At 57.3% G+C, this 24,861-nt stretch overlaps 1 protein-coding gene across 2 annotated transcripts in view; it reads right to left on the reverse strand.

The window, feature by feature from the left end:
* KCND3 (potassium voltage-gated channel subfamily D member 3) overlaps nucleotides 1-22,287 on the reverse strand; it is a 179,532-nt gene extending 157,245 nt beyond the window's left edge. For both annotated transcript variants that reach the window (XM_053915927.2, XM_024570350.4), the window contains exons 1-2: nucleotides 22,120-22,287; nucleotides 14,208-15,384 (exon numbers count right to left, since the gene is read on the reverse strand). In XM_053915927.2, the coding sequence (XP_053771902.1) occupies nucleotides 14,208-15,313 (1,106 nt within the window). In that variant the 5' untranslated portion in view covers nucleotides 15,314-15,384; nucleotides 22,120-22,287. The remainder of the gene's footprint in view (nucleotides 1-14,207; nucleotides 15,385-22,119) is intronic.
* Nucleotides 22,288-24,861: the final 2,574 nt, after the last annotated feature.

Consider the following 24,861-nt stretch of genomic DNA (forward strand, 5'->3'; position numbering starts at 1 on the left):
CCACTTAATGGTTGGTTTCATTCAAATACCCCCAGGTAATGAAAGCCAAGCCGCCCACACGGATGCTGATAGCGTTATGCAGATTCCCTTGCATTCCTGCGGGAAACCCGTGCAATAAAATAATGGGAGTAGAGAAGGGAAGGGCCATTTACAGACGGACAGGGTAACGGGAAGAGAAAAAGGCGGGGGTGGGGTGAGGACTCACTGGGCCCAGACCCCACCCACCTGTGCTTCCAGGGTCCCTAACTGTTCATCCCAAAGGGCTGGCAAGGAGCTGGTTCACCCAAGAAGCCTGCACTCCCTGAAGGGCTTGCATCTGTCTGCCAGGGCTGTGCCTGCGTCACCCTCGTCTGTGCCAGGACAGATGTCCCAGGGTCTTCTAGCCCCTGAGTCGCCTAGTGATGCCCTGATCATAATTATACTTGTCTTCCAGAGCTGTTTCCTAAGAGAACCTTCGGGTTCTCAAAGCCCTCATCCTTCCGGCTCACAGGGCAGTGGTGTGGGTTCAAAACATGAGGGGGCTGTGATCACTGACCCTCTTCAAGGTGGAGTGCACTGCAGACTCCACCGTCAGCTCTGAATGTCAGGCGGGCCCGCTGCTGTCTGCTGGGGAGGCTGTTGAAGGGCGTCCAGCTCCCAAGGGACTCGGTTCCCAAAGCTGGGACTTGTGTGGCTCACGGGCCGCAGGGCTAATGTCTGATGTCACCTGGCCTGTCCAGAGGTGCCCAGGGAGCTGGAGTCAAAATCCCGTGCTCTCTCCAAACACAGTACTGTGTGGTCTAGGGCTGCCGACCTTCATCTTGCGGCTCACCATCAGGTACCCTGGAGCCATCCGGACAGGCTCCAGGCAGGACCCCCCAGGACCCCCTACAGACTTGCATTTCTCATGGCCACTTTGGATGAGGACCCTTTAACTTCTGCCTCTTTGGAGGTGAAGAACTGGAAATGGGGAGGTCTCTAGGGCCCTCCACCCAGAGCTGGTTCTCCAGGCTATGGGTCGCCCATGCCACCCGGCTAACGATCAGCTTTCCTTTGGAGAGGGGGAGGCTTACAGTGTGTGAAGCAGGCCAGGTGGTGAGAGAGGACTCACTAAATCCAACCCCTCATCCTTCAGAAAAGGACACTGAGGACCAGAGAGAGGAAGTGACTGCAGCCTGTCAAGAGGGGCCCCATAACCCATACCTCCTGACTCCTAATCCAGTGGTCTTCCATCATCCCCCAGGGCCCACCCCACGGGCGGGGGGATCCAGTCAGCTCGAAGGAGGGAGGGAGCTGAGGCAGAAAGCACCTAACTCAGCACCAGCCCCGCAGCATCTTCACCTCAGATGAGAAGCTGACCTCACATGGGAATATTAGGAAAGTCAGACAGGGTGTGTGGGGTGGGGGTGGGCCCTGCCCAGACTCTGAGCAAGCCAGATGTTTTATTAATCAACACAGCGCCCACCCAGAGAGACGTTTCTGCTGGAGGGGGAGCGAGGGCAGAGGAAAGGGGCTTCCACTCAGAAGATGGGGACATGAGGCTTCAGGTACAAAAGTCTCGGGGGGGCTTCCAGCAGCTTCTGGAGGCAGAAAAGAAACCGGCCAGGGAAGAAGGGGGAAGAGGAATGTAGGGTCACATAGGGCACGGTGCCCTTCTGCATCTCAGGAACAGAAACATGGGGGGGCGGGGGAGGCGAAACGAGTCCAATGTCAAAATGGCACAAGACCCAGCAGAGGGGGAGATGGAGGGCAGGACTCATGAGGAGAGAGCCGCATCTGTGACTCCTGGGGGGCCTGTGACCCCCAGGGCTGACATTCCCCAAGGGTCTCCTCCCCCTCCCTCGTCTCTCCAGGACCTAAAGGCTGGCGGGTCACTGGGAGGGGCATGGAGGGTGGGCCAGCCTGCGCTCTGTCCCTGCTCAGATGGGCTCCCCCACCGGAGCTGCTTCCATCCTCTGCAAAAACCTGAGGACTGGCCCTGCTCTGCTGGGCTGAGCTCCTGTCTCAGGTGGGCCGGGAGGGGGCCGCTGAAAGGCTGAGTTATTCCCAAAGGCCCACTGTGGGGTGGGTGGCCAGGTCACCAGATGTAGGACATGGGCAACAAAACCACCAGGGATCAGACTTTCTCCAGAGAGGGAGGTGGAAGGAGATGCTAAACAGTTATTGTAAGAGATATTTATGTGGGATATTTACATACTATGCATATTTACCACTTTCCCGCTCCCTTAAAATTTTTTTTTGCATAAACGCTACTACTGCGTGAAAATTTCCCATCCCCTCCTTTTTTTGTCTTCTTTCCTTCCCCAGTACGTGCTCCGCCTGTGGCTGAACCGCCTCCTGCCTGCGGCATGGGCTCGCACTGGTCTCTGTTGGCCAAGGCCACCGCTGTCCTTGTCCCCTGCCGCCCTGATCTTTTCTTTGTCACCATCCTGTGTCTGCTCTGCTCTCCTGACCTTTGCCAACAGCACCGAGTCTTTGGCCCTGGCACCTGAGGTCACCGGGCTGCTGTGTCTCCCTGCCTCTGTCCAAAACAGAGGCCAGGGAAGGAGATCCCCCCCACCGCCCCGCAACGCCTGTCCGGTGGAGATCTGGGTGGTCGGTGACGGGTGAGGGGCCGACGCTGGCTGGACCCATGGGAGGCCGAACCCCAGCTTCTCCACTCACCAGCGGCAGGCCCTGAGCGGGCCTCAGTTCCCTTAGCTACGGAGCACAGGTAACAGTTTTCTCTCTGTCCTGGGGGCCGGGGGTGCTCCTGAGAGGCGTACACGAAGTAGTGCATGTAAGTAATTCATTATTAGCACAGTACCTGGAGCTCCACAACAGCTCGACAACATCAGCTGTAGTCATTGTTGTTGTGGAGGAGGAGGGACAGTGGCCCCTCCAATGTCACCGAGAGCCTATTTCTACTCATTCAGTCCTCAGTGGGGGATGGCACACAGCTGCTTCTCCGCCTCCTGGAAAACAGCCCTGAAGAGACTGGAACACGGCTATTAATTCGTCATTTCCACCCTGGGGCCGGCCTCTCTCCAACTCCTAAGCGACTGTGGACTGCGCTTTACTTGGGGACAGGCAGGAGTGGCTGTCCCTCTTCTGCTGCCACCCCTCCTCTGTCCCCCGGGTCAGGCTGATGGCCTCTCTCTCCCTTACCAGCTTTCTCTCTCTCTTTCTCTTTTATAGCTTTTTCTTCAACCTTTCATTCTCATTTCATATATTCATTTGTTTATTTTCTGCTGCTCCCACTAGAATGCCGGCCCCAGAGAACTTGTCCATCGTGTTCACGACTACAGCCTCAGCCTCCAGCATGATGCCTGGCACACGGAGATCCACCATATTTGTTAAATAAATGATCAAATAAATGGATTCGCATTTAACTTGTCCACATGATCTCTTTCAAGGGCCAACTGAAAAGCCACCTCCTCCAAGAAGCCTTCCCTGATTCCTGCCTCCTCCATCTTCCCCTCACACTTTTCCGACCTGTACTCCTCCCTCATACCTTGTTGAACTCAGGAACATAGCTCTGTGTGCACAGGCCACTTCCGTTACTGGGCTGAAGCTCCTTATGAAGCAGAGAACTCTAAAGGTATTGCAAAAGCTTGGTCTGAGTCCAGTGATGGAGTCACAGCAACAGCGTGGTAGCTTGGGCAAGCTACCTACACTCTCAATGTCTCTGCCTTCCCACCTGTGGAACGGGAGCCAGCACTCGCCTTCCGGGATTTAGTCCTCACTCTCTGTCTCTCTTTCTAGAGAGACACATGCCAACTTGCATGGGCTGTGTCTTGCTCGCAGGGACAGCTCAACCCATGTTTGCTCACTTGTTGCGCCATCACTGTCCCCGTTGCTTATCCAGGGCCCGAGGTGACTCCCCCAGGAGGGGGCAGGCCAGAGGTGGCTCTGAGGGACACTGGCAGTGTGTCCAACATTTCTCTCTAAGGAGAAGGATGGGACGAGTGGGACTAGCAGTATCTTACATCCCTGAGTGCCCTTCCCCCGGGTCTGGACCTGCAAGGCGCAGGACAGTGCCACCCACAAAGGCCGTGCCACTCTGGGCCAGCAGCACCTAGCCACATGCCAATGGAAGAACCCTGTTACTACTGTTATTTTTTCAGCAAAGCCCATCAGTAAATTTCGCTTGCCTGGGCCAGCGCTGTTTGTTTAATTATCATTGCAGGAGACTAAAGAGAAAACCTTGTTTTACTCAGGAAACCAACAGGACCTTGAGCTCCAGCAGACACACGCTAGGGACAGGAACTTCCACAGGCCAGGAAGGGAGGCGGGGCGGAAGTGTCTGCAAAGCTCTTCACAGGTGGCACGGCATTCCCTCCGGGGTGGGGGGCAGGAAGTGTTCCCCACGGTCCCCTCCTCTTCCCTCCCTTCCTGTTGTCCTTGGCAAGCTCAGCTAGCTGCCCCACTTGGACTGATGATTTGGGAAACCACCCCTTTCGTCCCCTTCTCCCTGCAAAGCTTCTTTCCACCTTTCCACCTCCCTGCAAGCTGCCTCAAGGACATCAGGGTTAACTGCAAATGTGGCAGGTGCAAAGCCAAGTTCATTGTGTCTTGCTTGTCCCTGACCTCCTGCCAAGCTGTTCCTCCTCTCCTGTCTGCCAACTCCATACCCCTGAGCAGCCCATCTTATCCTTCCAGAGTTACTTCGACTTCTCCTTCTCCTGGATGTCTTTCCACTCTAGTCCCTTCTCTCCTTTTTCACCGTGACTGTCCTGGGACCCATCTCCTTTACCTCTTTCCTGGATCACTCTTCTGGCTGATGGCATTGTGTCCAAGGTCTTCCTTCTAACATGCTTCCAGGAGACAAGTGCAAATAAATCTCCCTAATCAATGCATCTCTGCAACACCTCGAGTGGCTCCCTAATGCCTACCCAATAAATCCCCCAGCCTAGTATTTTAGGCCTCCCTGTGTCTAGCAAGCTTTCCCTCCCCACTTATCTCTAGCCATTATCCTCATATCCCTAAACACTAGCCAACAGCATATTCGTTAAGCTCCCCAGACGCCATGCCCTTTCGCAAAGTACTTACATTTCCCATTTCCACACATCAAAATCCTACCCACCGTTGTCGGTCTAGCTGAAATGTCACCTCTTCCGTGGAGCCCATCATTCATTCACGGGCAAATATTTACTAAGCACTTACTCTGTGCCGACACTTCCTGGTGGTTTCGGTACATGCCCCGTTCCCTCCTGTGTGCTCATAAACATATTCAAATCCCTCGCTATATTGCAAACTTCTCAGGGAAAGGGCTGAGGTCTCGTTTACTTCTAGATCCCCAACCTACAGTACCAAGTGCCGGCTAACCTTGGCTGACTTGAATCAGCCAAGATTTGTGCTGTCCATGGTTCTGACATCGCTTCCTTTCCTTCAATTCGCCTGGTGGTTGATTTTTTTTCCTGCCTAAGAATGTGCAACCAGGAAGACGTAAAAATAAACTAATAATATTTCTCAGCAACTATAAGCCTGTAATTATGGTTAGCTGCCAGTTATCCCTGCCACTGGAAACACCGTGGTGGAGAGAGAATCCACCAGCCGCAGGAGAACATTATTTCCCCTCAGTCTGACATGTATAGTTTTTAAGGAGGCGACCGGCCCTTTGAATTCTGTTTGGCCGATCAGGTTGTTCCTTGTGACGACAGTCTCTCAACAGGCAGCCGGGTCAGGGGGCTGGAAGGGGAGGTGGGGGTGGGGACCGTGCAGGTGGGAGGAATGCAGTCCTTAATGAGGCGTCTGCTCTACACAACCTCAGGGTGAGACCGGGCCATCAGACACCACGGGTGCCAGGCTGTGCCCGCACAGCCCCAGTGTCTGGGGGCCAGGGCAGAGAGGGTCCAGTCCCCAATGGCCCACTGCGGTCTCCGGAATTGGCTTTTGTTGAGGGAGGATGACGATGAAGTGCCGCTGAGATGGAGTCGGGCTCTGGGATGGGGCAGTGTGCTTGGCATCAGGATGGCACCTCGCCAGGCCACCGGGAACCCCTGGGTGCACACCCCAGAAAATGAGATTTGCAATTTTGCATTGATAGCCCAATGAGGCGGGGGTGGGGGGCGTTCCCCTCTTCCCCTTCTGAAGCAGACGAGCAGCGTGTGGTGACTCGGCAGCTGCATTAGTTGGGGAAATTGATGCACATTTCATGTGTCAGGGAGCTGAATCCCGGAGAATGAAGCCGGCCTCCCAGAAAATGGTTTCTTTATATAGTTCCATCCATTTATTGTTTGATTGGACTTTCTGTATATTAAATTCAAGCTGTTCTGCTGCTCGTGGGTATTATGATGCGTTGGCTCAGTGGGAAATAATGAAGGTGATGGGATTTTACAGCATCGCCTTACAAAGGAGGCGTCCCCGGCCTCATCCATCTCTCCATCAACTAGCTTGTGTGTGAGGTGGCACTTATATTAAAACGATTTTTCTGATTCAGTTTAATGACACTCATTTGACACCCGGAATATGATTACATGAGCGCGATGCAATCTCCTTCCATCCAGTCGTGGTCAGCAAAGGCTGAGTTACCCTCCCCTCTCACCCCCACCTTCGCACCCACCCCTCCTTTGCACTGAGCTGGGAGGAGGAAGGTGGGGGCTGGGAGAAGTGGCCTCAGAAAAGCACGCAGGACTCGACCTGGAGGCCACTGTTTCTGAGCCTTTTAGCCAAGAGCTTCGGGCGCTCAAAGGCATTGTGGTAAGCTCTTCCTGCTTGTCACCAACAGGATCCCATCAGAGCCCTGGCCAGGTGGCTCAGTTGGTTGGAGTATTGTCCTGTACACCAAAAGGTTATAGGTTCGATCCCCGGTCAGGGCATGTAAGGGAGGAAAACGATTGATGTTTCTCTCTCTCTCTCTCTCAAGTCAATAAATGTATCCTCAGGTGAGGATTTAAAAAAAGATCCCATTAGGTACAGGTCTGAGGTCACTACTGTCCCCACCTTCCAAGAGAGATGCTGGGACCTGGGTTCCCACTTCCCGCAAAAGAAAACCAGCAGACGATGAACACTTACGATATGAGGACAGCGGCAGCTTCTTAGAAGTGGCTAGGTGTGCTCAGGGCCACCTGCCTGAGGACAGGGGGCAGAGAGGACTCACGGCTGAAAGTCTCTGCTCCTCTCCCCTCCCAGAAGGAGCTCACAGCCACACTGGCGCAACACCGGGAGCCTTGCGAGGCCTGGGCCAGGCGCGCCCTCCGGGGCGAGAGCAACACAAATACTGAGGAGACGGAGGGCCGGGCTGCCTTCTATTTACACTATTTTCAGGCAGAATAATTGCTGCTCCTCAGGAAGAATCATGTTTGTGTTTATCAGTGTGTTTAAAGAGGGAAACCCAAACAAAACCAAACAAAGGATGGGGGGGGTGGATTGAGATTGATTTGGAAGATTCCAGAAGAGAGCTGTGAAATGGGCACCGGCTCGGAAATCCCTTTCCAAAAATTGCAACAGTCTGAATGGCCGGGTCGGAAGACTCATCTGACGTGACAGGGGGAAAGCACCCACACGGCTCTCGTCCCAGCTAAGCTGAGCAAAGGAGCCTAACCCTCCTCTACGGCCCCGAGGCTCTCCACCTGCCCTCTCTTTACCAGCCACCTGCATCTCGAGTGGCATCTCTGCTTCAGTTTCTAAGCCCAGACTGTCCCCCAGGGTGGTGAGCATGATGCCCAGGCCTCGGCAGGTGCTCGGTCAGTGCTGCCTGGGTCGAAAGGAAACCTCAGCCGGGGCGCAGATGCCCCTGCTGGCGGCCAGCCCTGCTCTCAGACGCCCACGCTCCGCTGCGGGCTCTTGGGCTCACACGTCCATGCTGGGTCCCAGCTGCCCTGGGCCTGGGAGCCATCCTGCAGTGCCTCAAGGCCTCTTCTTGTGACACGTGTCTCCCAGGAGGGGAGAAGGTTCTCAGGACTGTGTCTTGCTGGCCAGTTTCTTGCTACGGAGCTGGTAAGCTTCCAGCTGGTTTAAAGGGAGCAGGACCAACAGGTGCCACCTGCCACCTCTACCTTCAAGTGCAGGCAGAAGCTCTCACTTCCCACACGGCCATGCCATCTAGCACCCTCGGTCCCGGACACCATCATCTCTTGCTTAAATGACTGTAGTAGCTTCTCTCCTGCAATACATTCACTACCCAGGACCTGGAGTGATCCTTTTAAAATATAAGTCAGGTCGAGTGCCCTCCCATCCTAAGAAGATTAGTAAAAGGACAAGCACAAAGTCCTTGCATTGACCTTGAGCGCTGTGCACAAGCTGTTTCCCCCGTTACTCTTGTTACCTGCCCACCCCCTGCTTTTGGGGCTCCACTGTGAGAACCTGTTAGCTGTTCCAAGAATAGCACACCGAGGCCCCTCCAGTCCGGTGGCCTTTGTATTTGCTGTTTGTTGCCCAAGCTACCCACATTCCTCAGGTCTCCGCTCAAATGTCACCTTATCTGAGAACCCATCTCGACCCGATACAAAATAGCAAGTCGCCCTTGCTCCACGCCTTCCCACACTCGGCTTTCCCATTCATCACTCATGCTTTATTCTTCTCTGTAGCATAAATTGCTGCCTCATAGATTGTATTTATTTACCAATGTGCTGTCTGGCCTCCACCACTAGAACGTGAGCTCCACAAGGCCGGGGACTACCTATTTTCTTAGCTGCTGTATAACCAGCGCCTAGTAGCTACTCAATAAATATCTGTTGAATAATGAAATGGGAGGGAAACTTCATGTGTAGGGGGCTTATCTTTGTCTCCCCTTCTGGTGCTCCCTGGCCCCCAACTCTGCAGCGGGGAGCATGGCTAAGTAGACGAAAATAGTGAAGAACAAGGGTTTAAGCTTCCCCTGCAGGCAGTCCCAACCCCACTAAGGCTGCCATCAGAACTGGAGCTTGCCTGCGTGGCCTGCCCATCTCTGGCCTGCCCACAGACATCCTGTTAGCGCTTTCATCGGTGCTTACAATGGCCAGGGGATGGCTAGCAAATGGAAGGTTGATGCTGGGCAGGCTGGGGCACAAACTTATTTGGTTGAGCAGATACCTACTGAGGTCTCCCACATCCCAGGCCCCGTGCTAGGCATGGAGCGGACGACATCTACCCTTACAGACATCTACCCTTGAGGAGCCTACATCCTGGGGGGGGGAGGGGCGGGGCAGAGACAGAAACAGAGAGAGTGAATACAATGTAGCAGTTGACAGAGAAATAGTCATGGCTCCATGGGAGTCGAGAGGAGGGGTAGTAGCTTGTGGAGGGTGGGGAAGGCCTCCTGGAGGGCTGAGTTTTGAGGATGATGAGAGTTAGCCAGGCGAAGCAGAGCGAGGGTAGTCCCTCGGGCGGCAGGAAGAGCGTGGGTAACAGCCTCTTTTCTGCCCCTTGGTCTACTGCTCATCCCGCCCTCTCTTGTTTTGGTTCAAAGGAAGAGAATTGATCATGTGCAGTTTATTTTGTCTGTGCCTCACATTGGACTGATGTGCATTCTCGGGGCCTGTGCATTCTCGGGGCCTACCATGCTGCCCGGCGCACATTAGGCACTCAGTAAACTTCGAGTAAGTGGGCGGCTCCTTGTTCGGATGCAGATCTGTGCCCCGTTAGGAATTCCAGCACCACTGAACTTAGCGAATGTCAGGCTGAGAAAGGACCTTGAGGTCATTCCTGCCCAGTGAGTGTGCCAGGGCCAGGCGCCCTGCGCGGGGACCTGCCAGCGTCCAGGTGGGCACTGTGGACCAATGTCCCGGGCCAATGCACCTGGGAGTTGGGATGAGAGCTGGTGGGACCCACAGGCTGTGGATGGAGGTGCAGCCAGGATTTCAGGGACTGACGGGCTAACACAGCAGCTCTCAGACTGGCTCCACGGCCGCACCCTGAGCCTGGCCCAGCACCCGCCCTGTGCTGACCTCCGGGCTCGTCTCACCTCTCCCGAAGCCACAGGCAAGCCCCTTCCAGGGATATGTTTTCAAGGGAAATGCAAATCACCTGAAGGCTGCTTCATGCTTGGAAGAAGTAAAATTGATTCTCTTTCCGTTAAAGTGATGTTTGGACACTGTCAAAGCTCTTGTCACAGGGCACGAGGTGGCAGAGGCTGCTGGTCTTAATTATGTAACCAAGCCAACCAGGCAGCAGGGGGCCATCTCACCAGGAGCCACGCTGTCCCAAGCCCCGGTCCCCCTCCCTAAGATATCTAAGAGGACCTCCTCCCGTCTGGGCCCAGAACTGGCCCTTGGAGGCTCTGGTGGACACTCACGTGTCACGAGACTTTCCTCCAGAGAGCTCCCCTCTTCCCCGCCGCCCGCCCCCAGAGCCTCACCCATCCGCAAGCTCAGGCACCAGGCCCGTTGTGATACCAAGCAAAGTCAAACAAAGTTAAGAAGGAAAATCAGCTTTGAAAAAACCTGTGACACATATAATACATTCCCAAACTAATTCCCAAAATAAGATGTGCTGGTCTTATTTAATATTGGGAGTTCTGCTTTATCCCTTCCCTCTGTTAACTGAGATAAATGAGGATTTGTTTTATTTATAGCATCAATTAGGAGAACAGAAATTAATCCTTTAGTGGGGCATTGGGGAGCCCAACTGTTAGGGGGCAGAAAGGAGACGTGGGCCGGGCCCAGGGGTCTCCCCCACCAGCTCCGGAGGCTACAGAGGGAAGCCGCCCTCAAGCCCTGGTGGTGGCTGAGCTGTTAGCGTTCTGTGAGCGTGAGATACTTTAGGCTATTAAATAAACAGGGATAATTGGCTCCAGGAGGTCCCTCCCTGGGGGGACACCCGAATCACTCATCCTCAAATCCCGGGGAGGCAGGGAGAGATGGCAACCAGAGCCAGGAAGTGCCGAGTCCCTCACTGGCCACATGGGCCTCGGCCTGTCGGTCAGCCCTGCTCTTCAAAAGGGGCTGAAGACAGTCCCTCCGGACTGGAAAAAGGAGCTCGGGGAAGGATCTGACGGGGAGGGTTCGGAGGCAGAAGAACTCAGTGTCTGCTGGGAGCTGTTGGAAACAATGAGACCGAAGCCACGGGGCATGCAAAGAGTAAGAAGACAGACTTTCTGGAATGGTCCATGGGCCTACAACCAGCCAGCGAATGTGCTCAGGACAGAAACCAGCTGGGCAGATAACAGTTTCCAGGGTTCAGTGGGTAGGACCTCCGATGCCACAGAGCATCTCAGGGGACGGACCTGGCACCAGGTGAAAGCTCTCTCCTCTCTCCCGGGGGGGGCCAGGGCTGGGGCAGAGCACAGGCCTGGGGTCCCCCCTAGGGAGAGGCCAGGCAGGGCTGGAAGGCACTGAGAACAGTATCAGACTAAGCACATGGAAAAGGTGGCCCATTCACACCGACTTGCCCCTTCAAAAGCATTTTGCCAAGCACCTGCTATGGATAGCCAAGCAGTGAGCCTGGTGATGGTTCCAACTGGCAACTCAGGTCAGAGTCAAAGCAGCCAGCCCAGCCCTGGATGACACCAGCCAGGGTGGAGGGGAAGGAGAAGCCTGCTTTCCCCGCACTTATGAGGTTAAGGAAGACACCACTATGGCTTCCTTCCCCGCCCACTAGTTCCTCCTCCTAAACATGCCGAGGCCTGGGGGAGGGAAGGGTTGGAGCCCCTAGTCGGGGGGAGCACACTCTCCCCTCAAGCCCCCTTCCCTGCCTCTTGCCCTCCCTCTCCAGCACTGTCTTCCTGCTCTCCGCCAAGACAATAAGCGTGAGGCCAATGTCGTCCGTCCCTGACGACGGACTTGCGCCTTGACCTACACGGTGATCGCTACAGGAAGTCCACGGTCCGCCCAGCAACAGCACAAGCCTGGAATTTTCTAAGAAAGCAGCCCTTCATCGGAAGGCGGTACTTCCAGGTGTCAGAAGGAAATGCTTTATTTATAAAAGCCCTGTGTGCCTGGAACAGGGCCCGACGTGTAGTACTCACAGCCCTGATGCTTTTTTGAATAGTGATATGACAGGGTGGCCCGTCACCTCAGGGCAGACTATGACACTCTGAGGCCATAAGAACAAAGAGTAACTCTGAAGGCCTGAGTGCCAGCAGTGGGCCCCGGTGGTGCGGGGACAGAGGGAGAGCCGAGTGCAGCTCTGCCCCTTATCAGCTCTGCGACCACAGAAATTTGCTCGACCTCTTTGAGCCTTACCTTCTCCATCTTCAAGAAATGTTTTGTGCCCTGCAGGGCTGCTGGGAAGACTTAGAGATACATATGCCAAGTGCTCCTCACGCGCGGACGTGTAGTAGACACACGGGCGCTGCTACGCTAACAGTGTAGTGACGGGCAGGTGGCCCCTAAGTCCCCATGGCCGTCCTCCGAAACGAGCCCGCTTTAGCTCTGCTCTCTGCCGTGGCAGCCGGACGCGTCGCTCCGGTTTCGTGAATCCCGTCAAGGGGGACCTGAGAGCGCTGGTCATGTCAGAGGTGTGGCCGGGCGGGTGCCTGCCAGGGGCGAGGTCCCCTCAGGAAAGTGAAGGGGTGGCCAGGGCCAGCCTGGAAGAGGCGTGTGCGCCTACCTCTTCCCACACAGCGGCACGCACTCCAGCTCCTCTTCCCCCTAGTACCCCATGGTACCCCAAAGCCCACGTCTGCTACCTGAGCCCAGAAAGACAAGGTCAAGTGACCAGACATTCTGTCCACTCTGGGCGGGAGCAGCTACGCGAAGCAGCGTGTGTGTCAGACTGGGAGGAGGGGCAGGGCGACCTCTGTCAGACAGGCCAGAGGTAAAGGGAGGGCCCCATCCGACGTGGCCTTCCCAAATGGACAGTGACACCCCCTGCTCTCCCCCTTGCTCCTTCCTTCAGTGTGGCGGAATAACAAATGTAATCATTTTTTTTTTTCTGATCATCACCCAAGGATATGTTTTACTGATTTGAAAGAGAGAGAGAGAAAGAGATCGATGTGAGAGAGAAACATTGATCAGTTGCCTCCTGTATGCACCCCGACCGGGGACCAAACCCGTACCCTAGGTTTGTGCCCTGACCCGGAGTCAAACCCACAACCTTTCTGGTGTACGGGCTGAGGCTTCAACGGACTGAACCACCTGGCCAGGGCCAGATGTAGTCATTTCAAAAGGTCCCGTCACCTGCTCCGTCATTCCCCACAAGCACGCACACACAGCACTATGGAAACACCCACACCAGAGCCACAGGGTTTCAGCCAGGAGAAAAATCGAATCACCAGGACGCCACCAACCGAATTGTCAAAGACCAAATAAAAAGCTTCATGAATTCTCCATCAGCAATATAATAACGCTTCCTGGCCTAAGCAAATATAGACCCAGCATATGAATTGTGAAAGGGGTTTGCGTTAGCTTCAATGACTTGCAACGGCTGAAGCAGAAACCCTAAGAAATGCAGGTTTCCCGAAAGCTGCCTTCGTTGGCGCTAATCCTGTTAGGGGAAAATGGTAATCTCCTTCCCGAGGTCCTTTCTCCTGATGGGAAGTTTCCCATCCCAGCCTCATAATTATTTTTCTGTGACTGCGGTTGGAGATGGGACCTCTGGGCTGGCCACTGCATACGTAGGAAACAGATGCCTGTGACCTTGCCAAGGGCGTCCGTCTCCCTCCCTTGAGGGTACTGCTGCTTGTGTGTCGGACACCATCACTCGTTCCGCCCGTCTCACCACCGCCCAGGTGGGCCAGGTCACGCAACCAGAGCGTCAGGCTGAGAGAGCAGCCCTGCTCCTCCTTCCACGAGGAAGAAACACAGTGGGTGGCCCGCTTTGTCGAAAACCCAAGTTCAGAGTCACTTACACAAAGTCTGCTCAGGGCTATTGGACCCCTGAGCATCTGGGGCAGCGGAAAGGAGAAGTAAGGCAAAAGGGAAAACAGCCTGCAGAGGTACTCCAAATGAAGGCAGGAAGGGCCCCAAAGGCGTGCCCTCCATGTCTCCTGTTAATGGAAATCTGTACCGCCCTTGCAACACTCACGGAATGCCCCACCCTGCTCCTCCCCACCTGCTGCCCCGTTTTTCTCCCGCACACGCACAGATGCAAAGAAAAATGCCGCAGTGATCACCCCCCACACACACACACACGCACAGAATGCGTGCCTGAAAAACAGAAACAGTGGCTTAACTTCCTAAGTTTTATAAAACACACCAAAAGAAAGCTCAGTTTGGAGCAAGCCACAGCCTCCAAACAAATCAGTCACATGCCCCCAACGAGGCCACCTCCCTTGCTCACACCGGTGGGACAGCCACCCCCTCCTCCTCGGCCCACACCGGACACCATCCGGGGCTGCGCCGCCCCATCCAGCCGGGCTGCGCTCGGGGCCACCAGCGCCCACTTACCCCAGTGTGGTCATGGTGACGATGGTGTACCAAAAGGAGGCGGGGATGCTCGTGAACTTGCTGGCAGAGGAGCCCTTCTCGGCGTAAAACATCACAGTGGCGAAGATGATGATGGCCATGGTGAGGGAGAAGAGGAGGAAGCCGAGCTCGGATGCACAGCTCTTGAGCGTGTAGCCCAGGATCCGCAGGCCCTGCGAGTGGCGCGAGAACTTGAAGATCCGGAAGACGCGGAAGACGCGCAGCGTGACGAAGGCGCCCGACACGTCCTCGTTGTTGGTCATGACCAGGCCGATGTAGTAGGGCATGATGGCCACCACGTCGATGATGCTCATGACGCTGCGGACGAAGCGGTAGCGGCTGGGCGCGGCGAACAGCCGCAGCAGGTACTCCACGGTGAAGATCATGACGCACGCCGTGTCCAGGCAGAAGAAGGCCACGGAGTAGCGCTCGCCGCACGGCAGCTCCTTGCTGCCGGGCACCGTGCCGCACGGCACCGTCTCCACCACGTTGGTGATGACCGAGACGGCGATGAAGAAGCCGGTCACGTAGTAGAAGACCAAGGCCAGCGTGCTGGTGTGCGGGTTCTCGAAGGCCCGCCACATGGTCTGGCGGAAGCTGAGCGAGGGCATGGACTCCTGGTTGTTCTCCGAGTCGTTGTCATCCATGAGCCGCTCGGCGTTCTCCCGCTTGCGGTCCTTGTACTCCTCGTAGCAGCAGTCGCCGATGATCTCCGGGAGGATGCCGTAGAAGGCCAGCTCGTCGTCGTAGGCCGAGATGCACTCGTAGCGTGGGTAGTGCAGCTTCCCGGTGCGGTAGAAGTTGAGCACGCAGCGGAATACCTCGGGGTCCCGGTCAAAGAAGTACTCCTTGGTGTCCTCGTTGAAGAAGAACTCCTTCTCCGTGCTGCCCAGCAGCGTGTCCGGGTAGCGCTCCAGCGTGGTCCGCCAAGTCTGGAACCTGCGCCCACTCACGTTGAGCACGATCAGCTCGTCCTGCCGCTTGTTCTTGTCGGCCGGGGCCAGGGGCATGGGGCAGTTGGCCACCGGCATCCAGCCGATGGCTGCAGCCCGAGCAAAGGGCAGCCAGGCTGCCACTCCTGCCGCCATGGTGACTCCAGCTCTCGAGTGGCGCCTGCGCAGACGCTGTGCCCACCAGCTTGGACTTAGTTCAGCGACCCCTGGGAGACAGGAGGAGAGAGCAGAGAAGCGGGTGAGTCGGTGATCGGCATCCAGGTGGGTCGTGGGGCATAGGGAAGGGTCACTGGTGAGGGAAACAACCGCAGTCTTGCACGTAAATGAATTAAATTGAAAGCACCACCCAGAACAGAGGACTTGAATCTCTGCTGTCCTCCCCTGCAGGAGGGCACCTAGCACTGGGCAGTGTGGCCTGATGGGGTCACCAGATGTTTTTGACTGCCTGCCAGATTGTCAGGTTCCGGGAGGGCTCAGGAGAACGTGGAGGGAAAGCCTCTTTAGCAGGAAGATGTGGGAAGGCCCGGGAAATAATCAGTTCTGAAAGGTTATGGCGTTATTACGAGTTTAAATTGGGAAAGGGTAAATGAGTTCTCATTAAACGAATTTCAAAGTGGGATAAACATGCTAATTTTTATTTCACTCTTCACCCACCAGGGTAATCAGGAGTGGGGTGTGGATGCAGGAGATCAGGTAAACACATTCTTTCTACTCCTCACCAGTGAGGAGGAGGCTGGGATTGCCCAGGCCTGGAAGGTTCTGAGATGGCAGGGGGCCCCAGTGGGCCTGGGGTCTGGGGGAGCTCTGTCCCCAAGTCCAACAGTGAAGGCTGTCCCCAATGGAGTGCTACTCTCTGGGACATCTAGCAACCTAGTGTCCAATGGCCACCCTCAGAGCTGTGACAGAAAGATGCAGGAGAGGCTAGGAAACCAGCCAGCGTCCCTTCCCCACCTTGTAAAGGGACTCTTGGGTTCTTGGTCACCTGCCTTCCACGCATTGTCCCTCTCCCTCCCCGAGGAAGCGGATCCATGCTCACTGCCATCTCCACATTCCTTGCCTCCCGTCTCCATCTGCCCACCAGCCTTCGCTCCCTCGGGTTATGTAACCACACTCTTTCCCCTGCCAGCCGCGTTCCCCTGGCCTAGCCCACCCTCAGCGGCTCCCCCGGGGCTGGGCCCACCACTCTCTGAGCCACCCTGCCCGCACAGCTCCCATCGCCTGCCTGGACGGAGGGAACAATGGCGTGGAGAATTATATTTGGCTTTGGGAAACAGATTTACCTTCCCAGATCTGGCTTTTTAAAGACGATAGTGAGATGACTCTGCAATCCCCAAATGCACACCATCTGCAGAGAGACATGTGGTGACACAGAAACGCACGCAGCGGCAACGGGGGACTGTTTGGGGTTCACACGCTGGCGTGCACGAATCCTGAACTGATCACTCAGAACCAGCCCTGACTCAGAATTTTGGGACCCTCTGGAACGCAGTTGGTTTGGCTCTGTGTTTAAAGTAACGAGGCAGAAGTGAGTCTTCTAATGGGATTGGAGCCTCGCCTCTGCCTGTCAAACCTGCTGCCTTCCCTGACTCCCAGCCCTACCAGGGTTTCCAGACCTCTACCTCTCTCCCTGCTGAGCTGCCGCTGGCTGGTCCCCCCCTGGATGCCTGTGAAACTGGACAGGATTAACCCAGATCTCCCTCCTTGTCAGAAGCTGCTCTTCTCTCTTTGCTCTGGGCATCCCTGACCCCAGGCCTGTCACCTTGGCCACCTTCCTCATTGCTTCACCCACAGAGTTACCAAATAATGAGACAATGGCTCTTACTGCCCTCATTAAGGCCCCAGCTCCCTCAGGCCCCCTCCTCCCGGCCTGCTTGTCTTTACCAACCCCCAAGCTCGTTTCTCCTGTTCCCCAGAAATCCATTCTGCTCAGAGTCACCTTCCTAAAAGCAAGGTTCTGATGGTGCTTTGCCCCACAGCCTATGAAATCAAACCCACGCCCCTCGGCCCAGCCTCCCAGCATTTCCACAGTCAGATCCTCACTCGTCTCTCCAGCCCCACGTCCCATGCACCCAACCGAGCCTCCAGCAATAAGATCACAGGCCGGCTCCCGGACAGGCCTCGTGGGGCTCGGTCTCTGGGCCCTCTGCCTTCTCTTGGCAACATCGTTCCCCTTCCGTCCTCCTTTTAGAGGCCCACCCAGCCCGCACCTCCGCGGTGGTGCTCCCCACCATGAAACTCTTGCCTCTTTGGGCTCCCGGCCTTGTTTGCCCCTCTTTTCTAGCATCCATCACCCTCTGGCCAGGATTACAGATGCTTTCGGGGTGTCTGACTAATAACCACGGCTAACAGTAACCGAGCAGCTGCTGTGGGCCGGGCACTGCACTGCCTCCCATGGACCGCACTCACAGCAGCCCCAGGAGGAAGAGCCTGAGACGCAGCGGCCGGGAAGGGGTGGAACAGGCACCCCACCGCAGGCAGGCAGCCTGAGCCCACACCACACGCAGTGCAGCCCGGTACCCACCTCTTCTCCACGCCTCCCTGCAAGGAGAACAGGAGTGGAGGCTTCCTGAGGCCCGACTGCATGCCGAGCACAGTACCCCATGCTTACCTGTGCTATCTCAGCCGCTGCCGTTGTCCCCACTTTGCAGATGAGGAAGACAAAGCAGGAGGAGACGCACTAACTGATGTAACAAGTGGGCAGAGAGGTGTAAACCCAGGCAGCCTCAACGTGGAGCGTGAGGGCTCAGCCAGGCCACTGCCCTGCTTTCCCCGCCCACACTAGCCCCTTCAGGGCAAAGGCCAGGCCACCTCCACTTTCACTGGACATCCCAGGGGAGGGCACGGCGCAGCCATCACCGGGCCCCCAAGCCGTGAGCTCCCGCCGCCAGCCACCATCTCAGACGACGTGTGCACACTGTCGGCTCCACTCCCTGCCTCGCCAGTGCCTTCCAGAGGTTTTCAAAGGTGGGCATGACCTCTCCAAGCGGACAGTAAACTCTGAGGACAGACCTGGATCAAAAGAATCCAACTAACGTGCTTCTGACCGACTGTGCCCTCAGCCGCGTTTTCTCAAGGAGCCAACCTCTGCCTCAGTTTCCTCATCTGCATGCAAAGGAGAATATTCACAGGTGCCTCTGCCCCCTCATAAAGGGAGGTAGATTCAGATGCCACAGAAGACAACAGGAATGACAGGGGCATTCCTGATACATGTCACCGCTGAGAGAACCAGAAAGATGGCACAGGACTGATGAGCCCTTGATTCCGGGAATGGAGGGAAGAACCGGATCATTCATCCACGGCCGCGGGCAGCCCGCCTGCCCCTGCTGGAAGATTTGGGGACACGCCATGTGCGTTTCTCATCTTCAAGAAACGCACCTACCTAGTAGCTCCCTATACTTCCCTCGGCCTGCTGGGGGACCTGTGTCGCCCTCAGCACACACTCAGCTAGGTAATCTCAGGAGCAAGGGAATCTGGGAAGCCAGCCCCCAAAGTAAGCCTCGGTCACAGACAACTCCAGTTCAGACTTTGTTAACGTTTGCTGAGCACCGGCAATGCCCCGGACCCTGTCTTAGGCACCTTTGTAACACGCACTGCATTCATCTCCACAAAATTTTATGACGTGGGCATTTCCACCCACAAGTTTCAGGTAAGGAGACCGAGACCCAGAAGTTCCCTTCGAAGTGAGTCAGTTCCAGGTTTCCAGGAGTTGACAATTTCCCAATAGGCCATTGATCAGCTCACTGCCAAAAATGGCTTTCCTGACCGAGGTGTAGCCAGGTCCTGATGCTCCCCCAGGAGAGAGTGGGGTGCAGGGGCTCTGCTCACCCCATCCTGGGTGGACAAGAACATGGGCTCAGGAAGCCCTGCATGCCAGTTTCAGTTCTGTGTGGACATGTGAAGGCGAGTCACTGTCACCCTCTGGGCCTCACGACACCCCTCCGTAAAATCAGAGAACTGGACAAGACGGTGACAAGGAGCCTGTTGGCTGTGGTTGCCTTGATTCTGCTGGATCCAGGACACCCAGGCTGCAGCTCAGGGCTCAGTGAAATCTCTTCAAAACTGTCACCAGTGCAGAGCTGGGAGCAGAGCATCTGGGTTTGTTGCTGTGGGGATGGAGTTAGCTGGAGCCTCTTCTTAGCAAAGGCAGTTCTGGGAATTTGTGACGAGGCTGGTGCCCAGAACAGAGCACAGAACCTGCATCACTCAGAACCCAAGGCTATTGGAGGCCCAGTCCACCCACTGAACCCTTGCAGGGCAAAGGAGGCCAGGTTCCCAGACTTGGGGTCCTGGACCTCTGATCCTTAAACAGCCCTCCCTGCTTTATCCCAGAATGGAGCTCAGAGAGGCAGGGCCTTCGGGGGATTTGAGTGGCAAAGAGTTAAGAGAGCGCTGAGCCAGGAGGCACCCTGTGGTGTCCTGCTTGGGCCGGACACTGCAGCTCTGCACCTGAGAGGGCGATGCCTGTCCTGCCATTCTCCTGGGGCTTCCCCTCCACTCCCGAGACCCAGCGCCTGGTCCCGCCCCTGCCCAGCAGAGCCCATCCCCTTGCCCCTCCACCCCGGCCAGCCTCCTCTTCCCCAAGGGCCATGGGCCTTTTCCCAGCTGCTTTCAGGTGAATAACTGAGAGCTGGGGAGGGAAACACAACCCCTCCCTGTCCTAGAGGCCTCTGGTCCCAAGGCCAAACCTTTACCCTGTGCTCTAGTTCAGGACAATCCTCCCAGCGAAGGGCAGGAAAGAGCCAGGCCGACTCTAGAGACCCAAGCAAGCCCTATCCCCTTGATAAAATGTTCCAAAAAAAAGAAAAAGAAAGAAAGAAAAGAAAGAAAAAGGGAGCAATTACCCACTGCAACTTTCTGTGTGTGTCTCCCAGGGTGGGGGTGTCCAGGGTTTGTGAAAGGAATGGAAAAGTGTCCCACCAGATACCATGCTCACGGCCACGACAGCCAGACCCTCCACACAGCCTGCAGACACGGCTGGCCCAAGTAGGGCTGCTGGGCGGCTCCCAGTGCAGCGCGGCCCCCGGTGGGCACCAGCACCTCCTGGAGCCGACCTGGGTACAGATTCCTACAGCAGGCACAACGGTGCGGCCCCATTTCCAGCCAATGGCACTGCACACGCCTCAAATGCCAAGGTTTTACTAGGACGTGGACGCCTTACAAATGAAAAATCTGAAGCTATTTTTGTTTTTGGCAGAAGAGTTTGACAGTGGGAAAGATGGGGGTGGGGGCAGGCTGGGGAAGAGACATTTAAAACAGGTGAGTGCTGAAATGACAAACGCAAAAAAAAAAAAAAAAAAAAAAAAAATCCTGGAAAAGGGAAACCAAATTTCCCCTGCTGTAAAAGTCGTGTCTGTTAAACAGCTTCTGTTTGGGAGGGAGAGGGGCCAACAGCGGGCAAAGTGAACAGCCAGCCTGTCCTGGGGACTGACACCTAACCTGGGGACAGGCTCAAGGCAGCGAAAATGTCACATCCCTGAGGTCTGCCCTTCGACGACCTCGGCAGAGTGCTGGGGGTGCCGAGCCTCTCCGGAAACTTTTACTTTCCACAATTTTCTACCACATCGCCCAGCACAGAATGGGGCCAGTCTGGGGGAGGGGAGGGTCTGCCCCCAGGACAATCCAGGGAGCTTTGGCCTGTGCCCACAGGGCTTGGGCAGGCATGAAACTGCAGTGTGCCAAGCTCCATTCCTTGGGGCGCAGGCCTGGGGCACACACACAGGCCCTCCTTTCCCACGGTGCCACTCCTAGGCTGACCAGACCACTTTCCCTAACTGGCTCTTATTTCCAGCCTCCTCAACAGCGAAAGGAAGACGCTACTGATCTTGCTTCCTCTGGGGGCCTCTTGTGTATTTGCATTTTGTTGCGTTCAAGTAGTGACAAGGAAAGACAAGCACATCGATTCCTGACCGTGTGCCAACGTGTCCACATGGGGAAATGTACACATGCTTTGCATGGAATTCGTGCACGCCCAGGCCCCCTCCCTACAGACAGAAATCACCCGGGTGCCCTTTAAGAAACAGTAAATAAGGCGTAAATTTAACCGTCACGTACATTCATGCAAAATACCCACATGCACCCTATAGCAACCCTTGCCGGATCTTATAAACAGCCCGCGTCGTGCCTAGGACGAAGAGAAAGTTCAGACGCCCTCTTAAGAAATACAGCGGAGCCTTTGCTGTAAGATTCCCGGTCCGGAACCTCAGCCTGTTGCTGACAGGTCACGGCTGCCCGGGGTAAAAAAAAAAAAGCAGGACATCTTGGACTTGACTCAAATGTCAACACTAAGCAAGTGCAGGGACTCAGTTGATTCCAGGTAACTTCTCTGCCCAGTCCCTTCCGCGTCCCATCCTCGGCGTAAACACCTCGCAAAGTGAGTCTTTCGACCCCCTCCCCGGGTCGCGTGGGCCCTCAGAGGCCTCTCCCAGAGCTCGCGGCGCAGACGCGGCGTCGGGCAGGACCAGCGGCGCGGGCCCCCGGGCTCAGGCAGGCACACCGCCGGCTCCCCGGGCTGGAGAACTTTGCGAAGCGCCCCAAACTGCGCCCTGCTTCCGACCTCAGCCATTTCTCTCCTCTTCTCACAAAGAGCCGGGGGACGGAGCAAGCCGTCGCCACCTGCCGCCGGCTCCCGGGGCGCTGCCTCTGGCACCCCGAGGGAAGGCAGGCCAATGGAAAGAGGGCAGAGGTTCACACCCCCAGTCCCCCAACCTCCTCTCGCCTCGCTGCCAAGAGGTGGCTCCGCAGCCCCAGGGAACCGACGCCCCCGGGCCGGCTGCCTGCTCCCCCGCGGCGCCGGCCCCACCCCCAACCCTTCCGGCGCCCCGGCGCCCACCCACCCGGGCTCGGGAGTGGGAGGGTGCCGCGTGGGCAGCTGGAGCAACAGGCGTGGGAGCCGCGCTGCTTATACTTCCTGGCTCCAGAAGGCTCGGTCGTGTCCCTCTTACCTTCGGCGAAGCAAGTCCGGGCCCCGCGCCCCGCGCGCGCGAGGGAGCTCCGGCCGGGGGCCGCGGAGGCGCCGAGCGCCCAGCAGCGCGGGGGAGCGCCCAGCAGCCGCCTCCTCGCAGGCGAAGTCTCGCTCCCTCCCTAGCTCCGTCCGCTCGCGCGTCCGTCTGTCCGTGGGCCCCTCCCTCCCCCGCCGCCCCAGCCCCGGTTCAGCAGCGCGTCCCCTCCCCGCCTCGCCTCTCCGCTCGCGGGCTCGCGGGCTCGCGGCTCCCTCGCTCGCTCCCTGCCCCCGCCGCTGCCGGCGCCGCGCGGAGCGGAGCCGGGCGGGCCACGGGCTGCCTGGCGAGGTCCCTCTCCTGAAGGGGGAGGCGGCGGGGGCGCGGCGCGGGCGGGGCGGAGAGAACAGTCCGGGGGAGGCTGCGAGACTGCGCCCTGGGCTCCCGACCGATCCTCGCCGGAGAGCGGCTCAGGCCCGACTCGGCAGCGCGGGGCCGCGAGGCAGCAGAGAGAGAGATGGGGAGGACCCCGAGGCTCGCCGCGGAAGGGTGCCCAGGGCGAGGGCGTGTGAGGGGGAGTGACTCCCCGCGCAAGGGTGTGAGTGCGTGTGTGTGTGTGTGTGTGTCTAGAGGGGCGCGCGCGTGAGCGGGGGCAGGGGCCGGGGAGGGGTGGCAGAGCTTGGTGCGGCTCCCGGGGCGACTGGAGGAATCCTAGGGTGTGCCTGGAGGTGGCGGAGTGTGCCGACGCCGGTGTGAGCGCGTGTGCCGCTGAGGGTGGGCACAGGGGTGAGCGTGGCAAGGTGAGCTCTGCTTGGGGGTGGGGGTGGAGCGCGGAGTAGGCGTGAGTGTGAGCTCGGGGGCGTGTATGGTGGGGACCCGGGAAGACGTGGCCAGGAGAGCCAGTGTGTGTGCGCGTGGGATATGTGGGGACCTAGCTGGGTGTCTTTTTCTCACTGACTTTCCACGCGACACCAGTCCTTGCTGCGAGCCCAGCCACCTGGCGAAGTGGAATCCGCCACCGCGCGAGCTTTCCTGCTCGCGGCGCTCTCAGCCCAAGGTTGCTGGGACTGGATGGGTTGGGGGGCGGGGTGTGTGGGAAACATTCTGTCCTTACCCCACGTGAGAGCCACTCTCCTCCCAGAGCGCGAGGGGCACCACCTGAAGGTAGGGATTCGCCCTCCCATCCCGCCACGTGTACCCAGGACCCAGGTTCAAGTGTGGACTCGGGAATGTGAACTCTCAACCCGGGTCTGCCCAGGTCTTGGGTCCGCCCCCGAAGCCCATGGATCCCCACTGCCTGGTGCCTCGGCCCAGGGCGGCGAGCGGGCGGCGGCACGTGCCACAGGGCCGGGCGGCTGGAGCCCCGCGCATCTCGGGAGAGTGGTGTCCGGCGGCTCGCGGAGGATTCGGTCCCCGCCAACTGTGCGGACCCGCGGCTCTCAATTTTCCCGTTTCCGGCGCGGATGCCCTGAATCCGGGGTCTCGGCCTGGCGCTGGGCTGCAGGGCCGAAACGCAGGGCTTGAGCGATCACAGTGCTGGGTGTGGAGAGGTGGGTGTCTGAGAGAGACACCGAGGGAAAACGAAGTGTGCGAGGACGGGGAGGGTGTGCTCGAAACGGCAGAGCGAGCGCGGGCAGGGGCCGGGAGAGGGCCTCTCTGGTGCAGAACGGGCTGCTGGCTCCTAAGGAGCCCTCGCCCTGCTCCCGTTGAAGGGAAGGGACAGGTCGTTGTGATCTAGGCCCCCGTGGCCCGTGGGAGCTAGGAGCCCCTTTCTCACTCACTCCTCCCACTATCCCCAAGGCCCCCTCTAGCGTGTCAGTCTGAAAGGTGCACAATTGGCCCTTCAAGAGGTGGGCGTGGGCTGTATTAGCATTTGCCTGAAGTCCCAGAGCCGTGCGGGATTTGCATACTGATTTGCATACAGTAATAATGATTAACAACACTGCCACTCCCTGGCAGACAGGGGAAGAATTCAGGGAAGGCCCTGGCATGGCTCCCACCTCCCTCCTCTCTTCCCTGGGGGAAGAGTTAATTTTCTCAGGACTGGACTGCCCACCGCCCACCTCAACCGCTCGGACCCCTGGGATCCCTCAGACGCCGGGTAGGCTGGGCCAGGAGGGGCCTTCAGTCCTCCTCGCCCAGGTCCAATGTGGGAGAGTTAAAACCCAGTGTTTTATTTCTGCCCAGGTTTGAACTCCTGTGCATTCCTGTCTTTGTTTTGCATCTGGGGGGCGCTCAGCAGCTGGGCCTGCCCCAAAGCTTGGGGGCTTTGGGGAGCAGTTTTCGGAGAGCATCCTTTCTCCTCCAGAGTTCAGCTGGAGGAGATGGGACACTGCTGTGCCGCGCCTGGAAGCCTTGCTGGAGGACAGACACCCTCCCCACACACAGCCGGCCCCCATTCCTCCTGGGCTTTCAGCTCAACATTTAAGCGAAAGAGCTGTATACTATATTCTCCTCTCTGCTGAGAACATCCAGAGGAAACTATGAAAGACTTGAATTTCTACTCTAGGCCAGTGTGGGTTTTATTTACCAGCCTTTCTCACAGCCAGGTGACCTGGAAAATAAGAGAGCAAGTGATGGGCAGAAAGGAGGCCCTTGGAGGGAGATGGTCCCTCCCCTCGCAGGTCCTTGCCTCTGCAACCCCCTCCCCGCCCAACCCCACTGCCTCTTTCCAGCACTGTCTAGCTTCGCCTTCCCCCTCTCTGCCTCTGGCCTGGCCTGGCCGGGATTTTCACTTGCTTTTCCCCC

Source organism: Desmodus rotundus, chromosome 12 (assembly GCF_022682495.2).
Source record: "Desmodus rotundus isolate HL8 chromosome 12, HLdesRot8A.1, whole genome shotgun sequence".
NCBI lineage: Eukaryota > Metazoa > Chordata > Mammalia > Chiroptera > Phyllostomidae > Desmodus > Desmodus rotundus.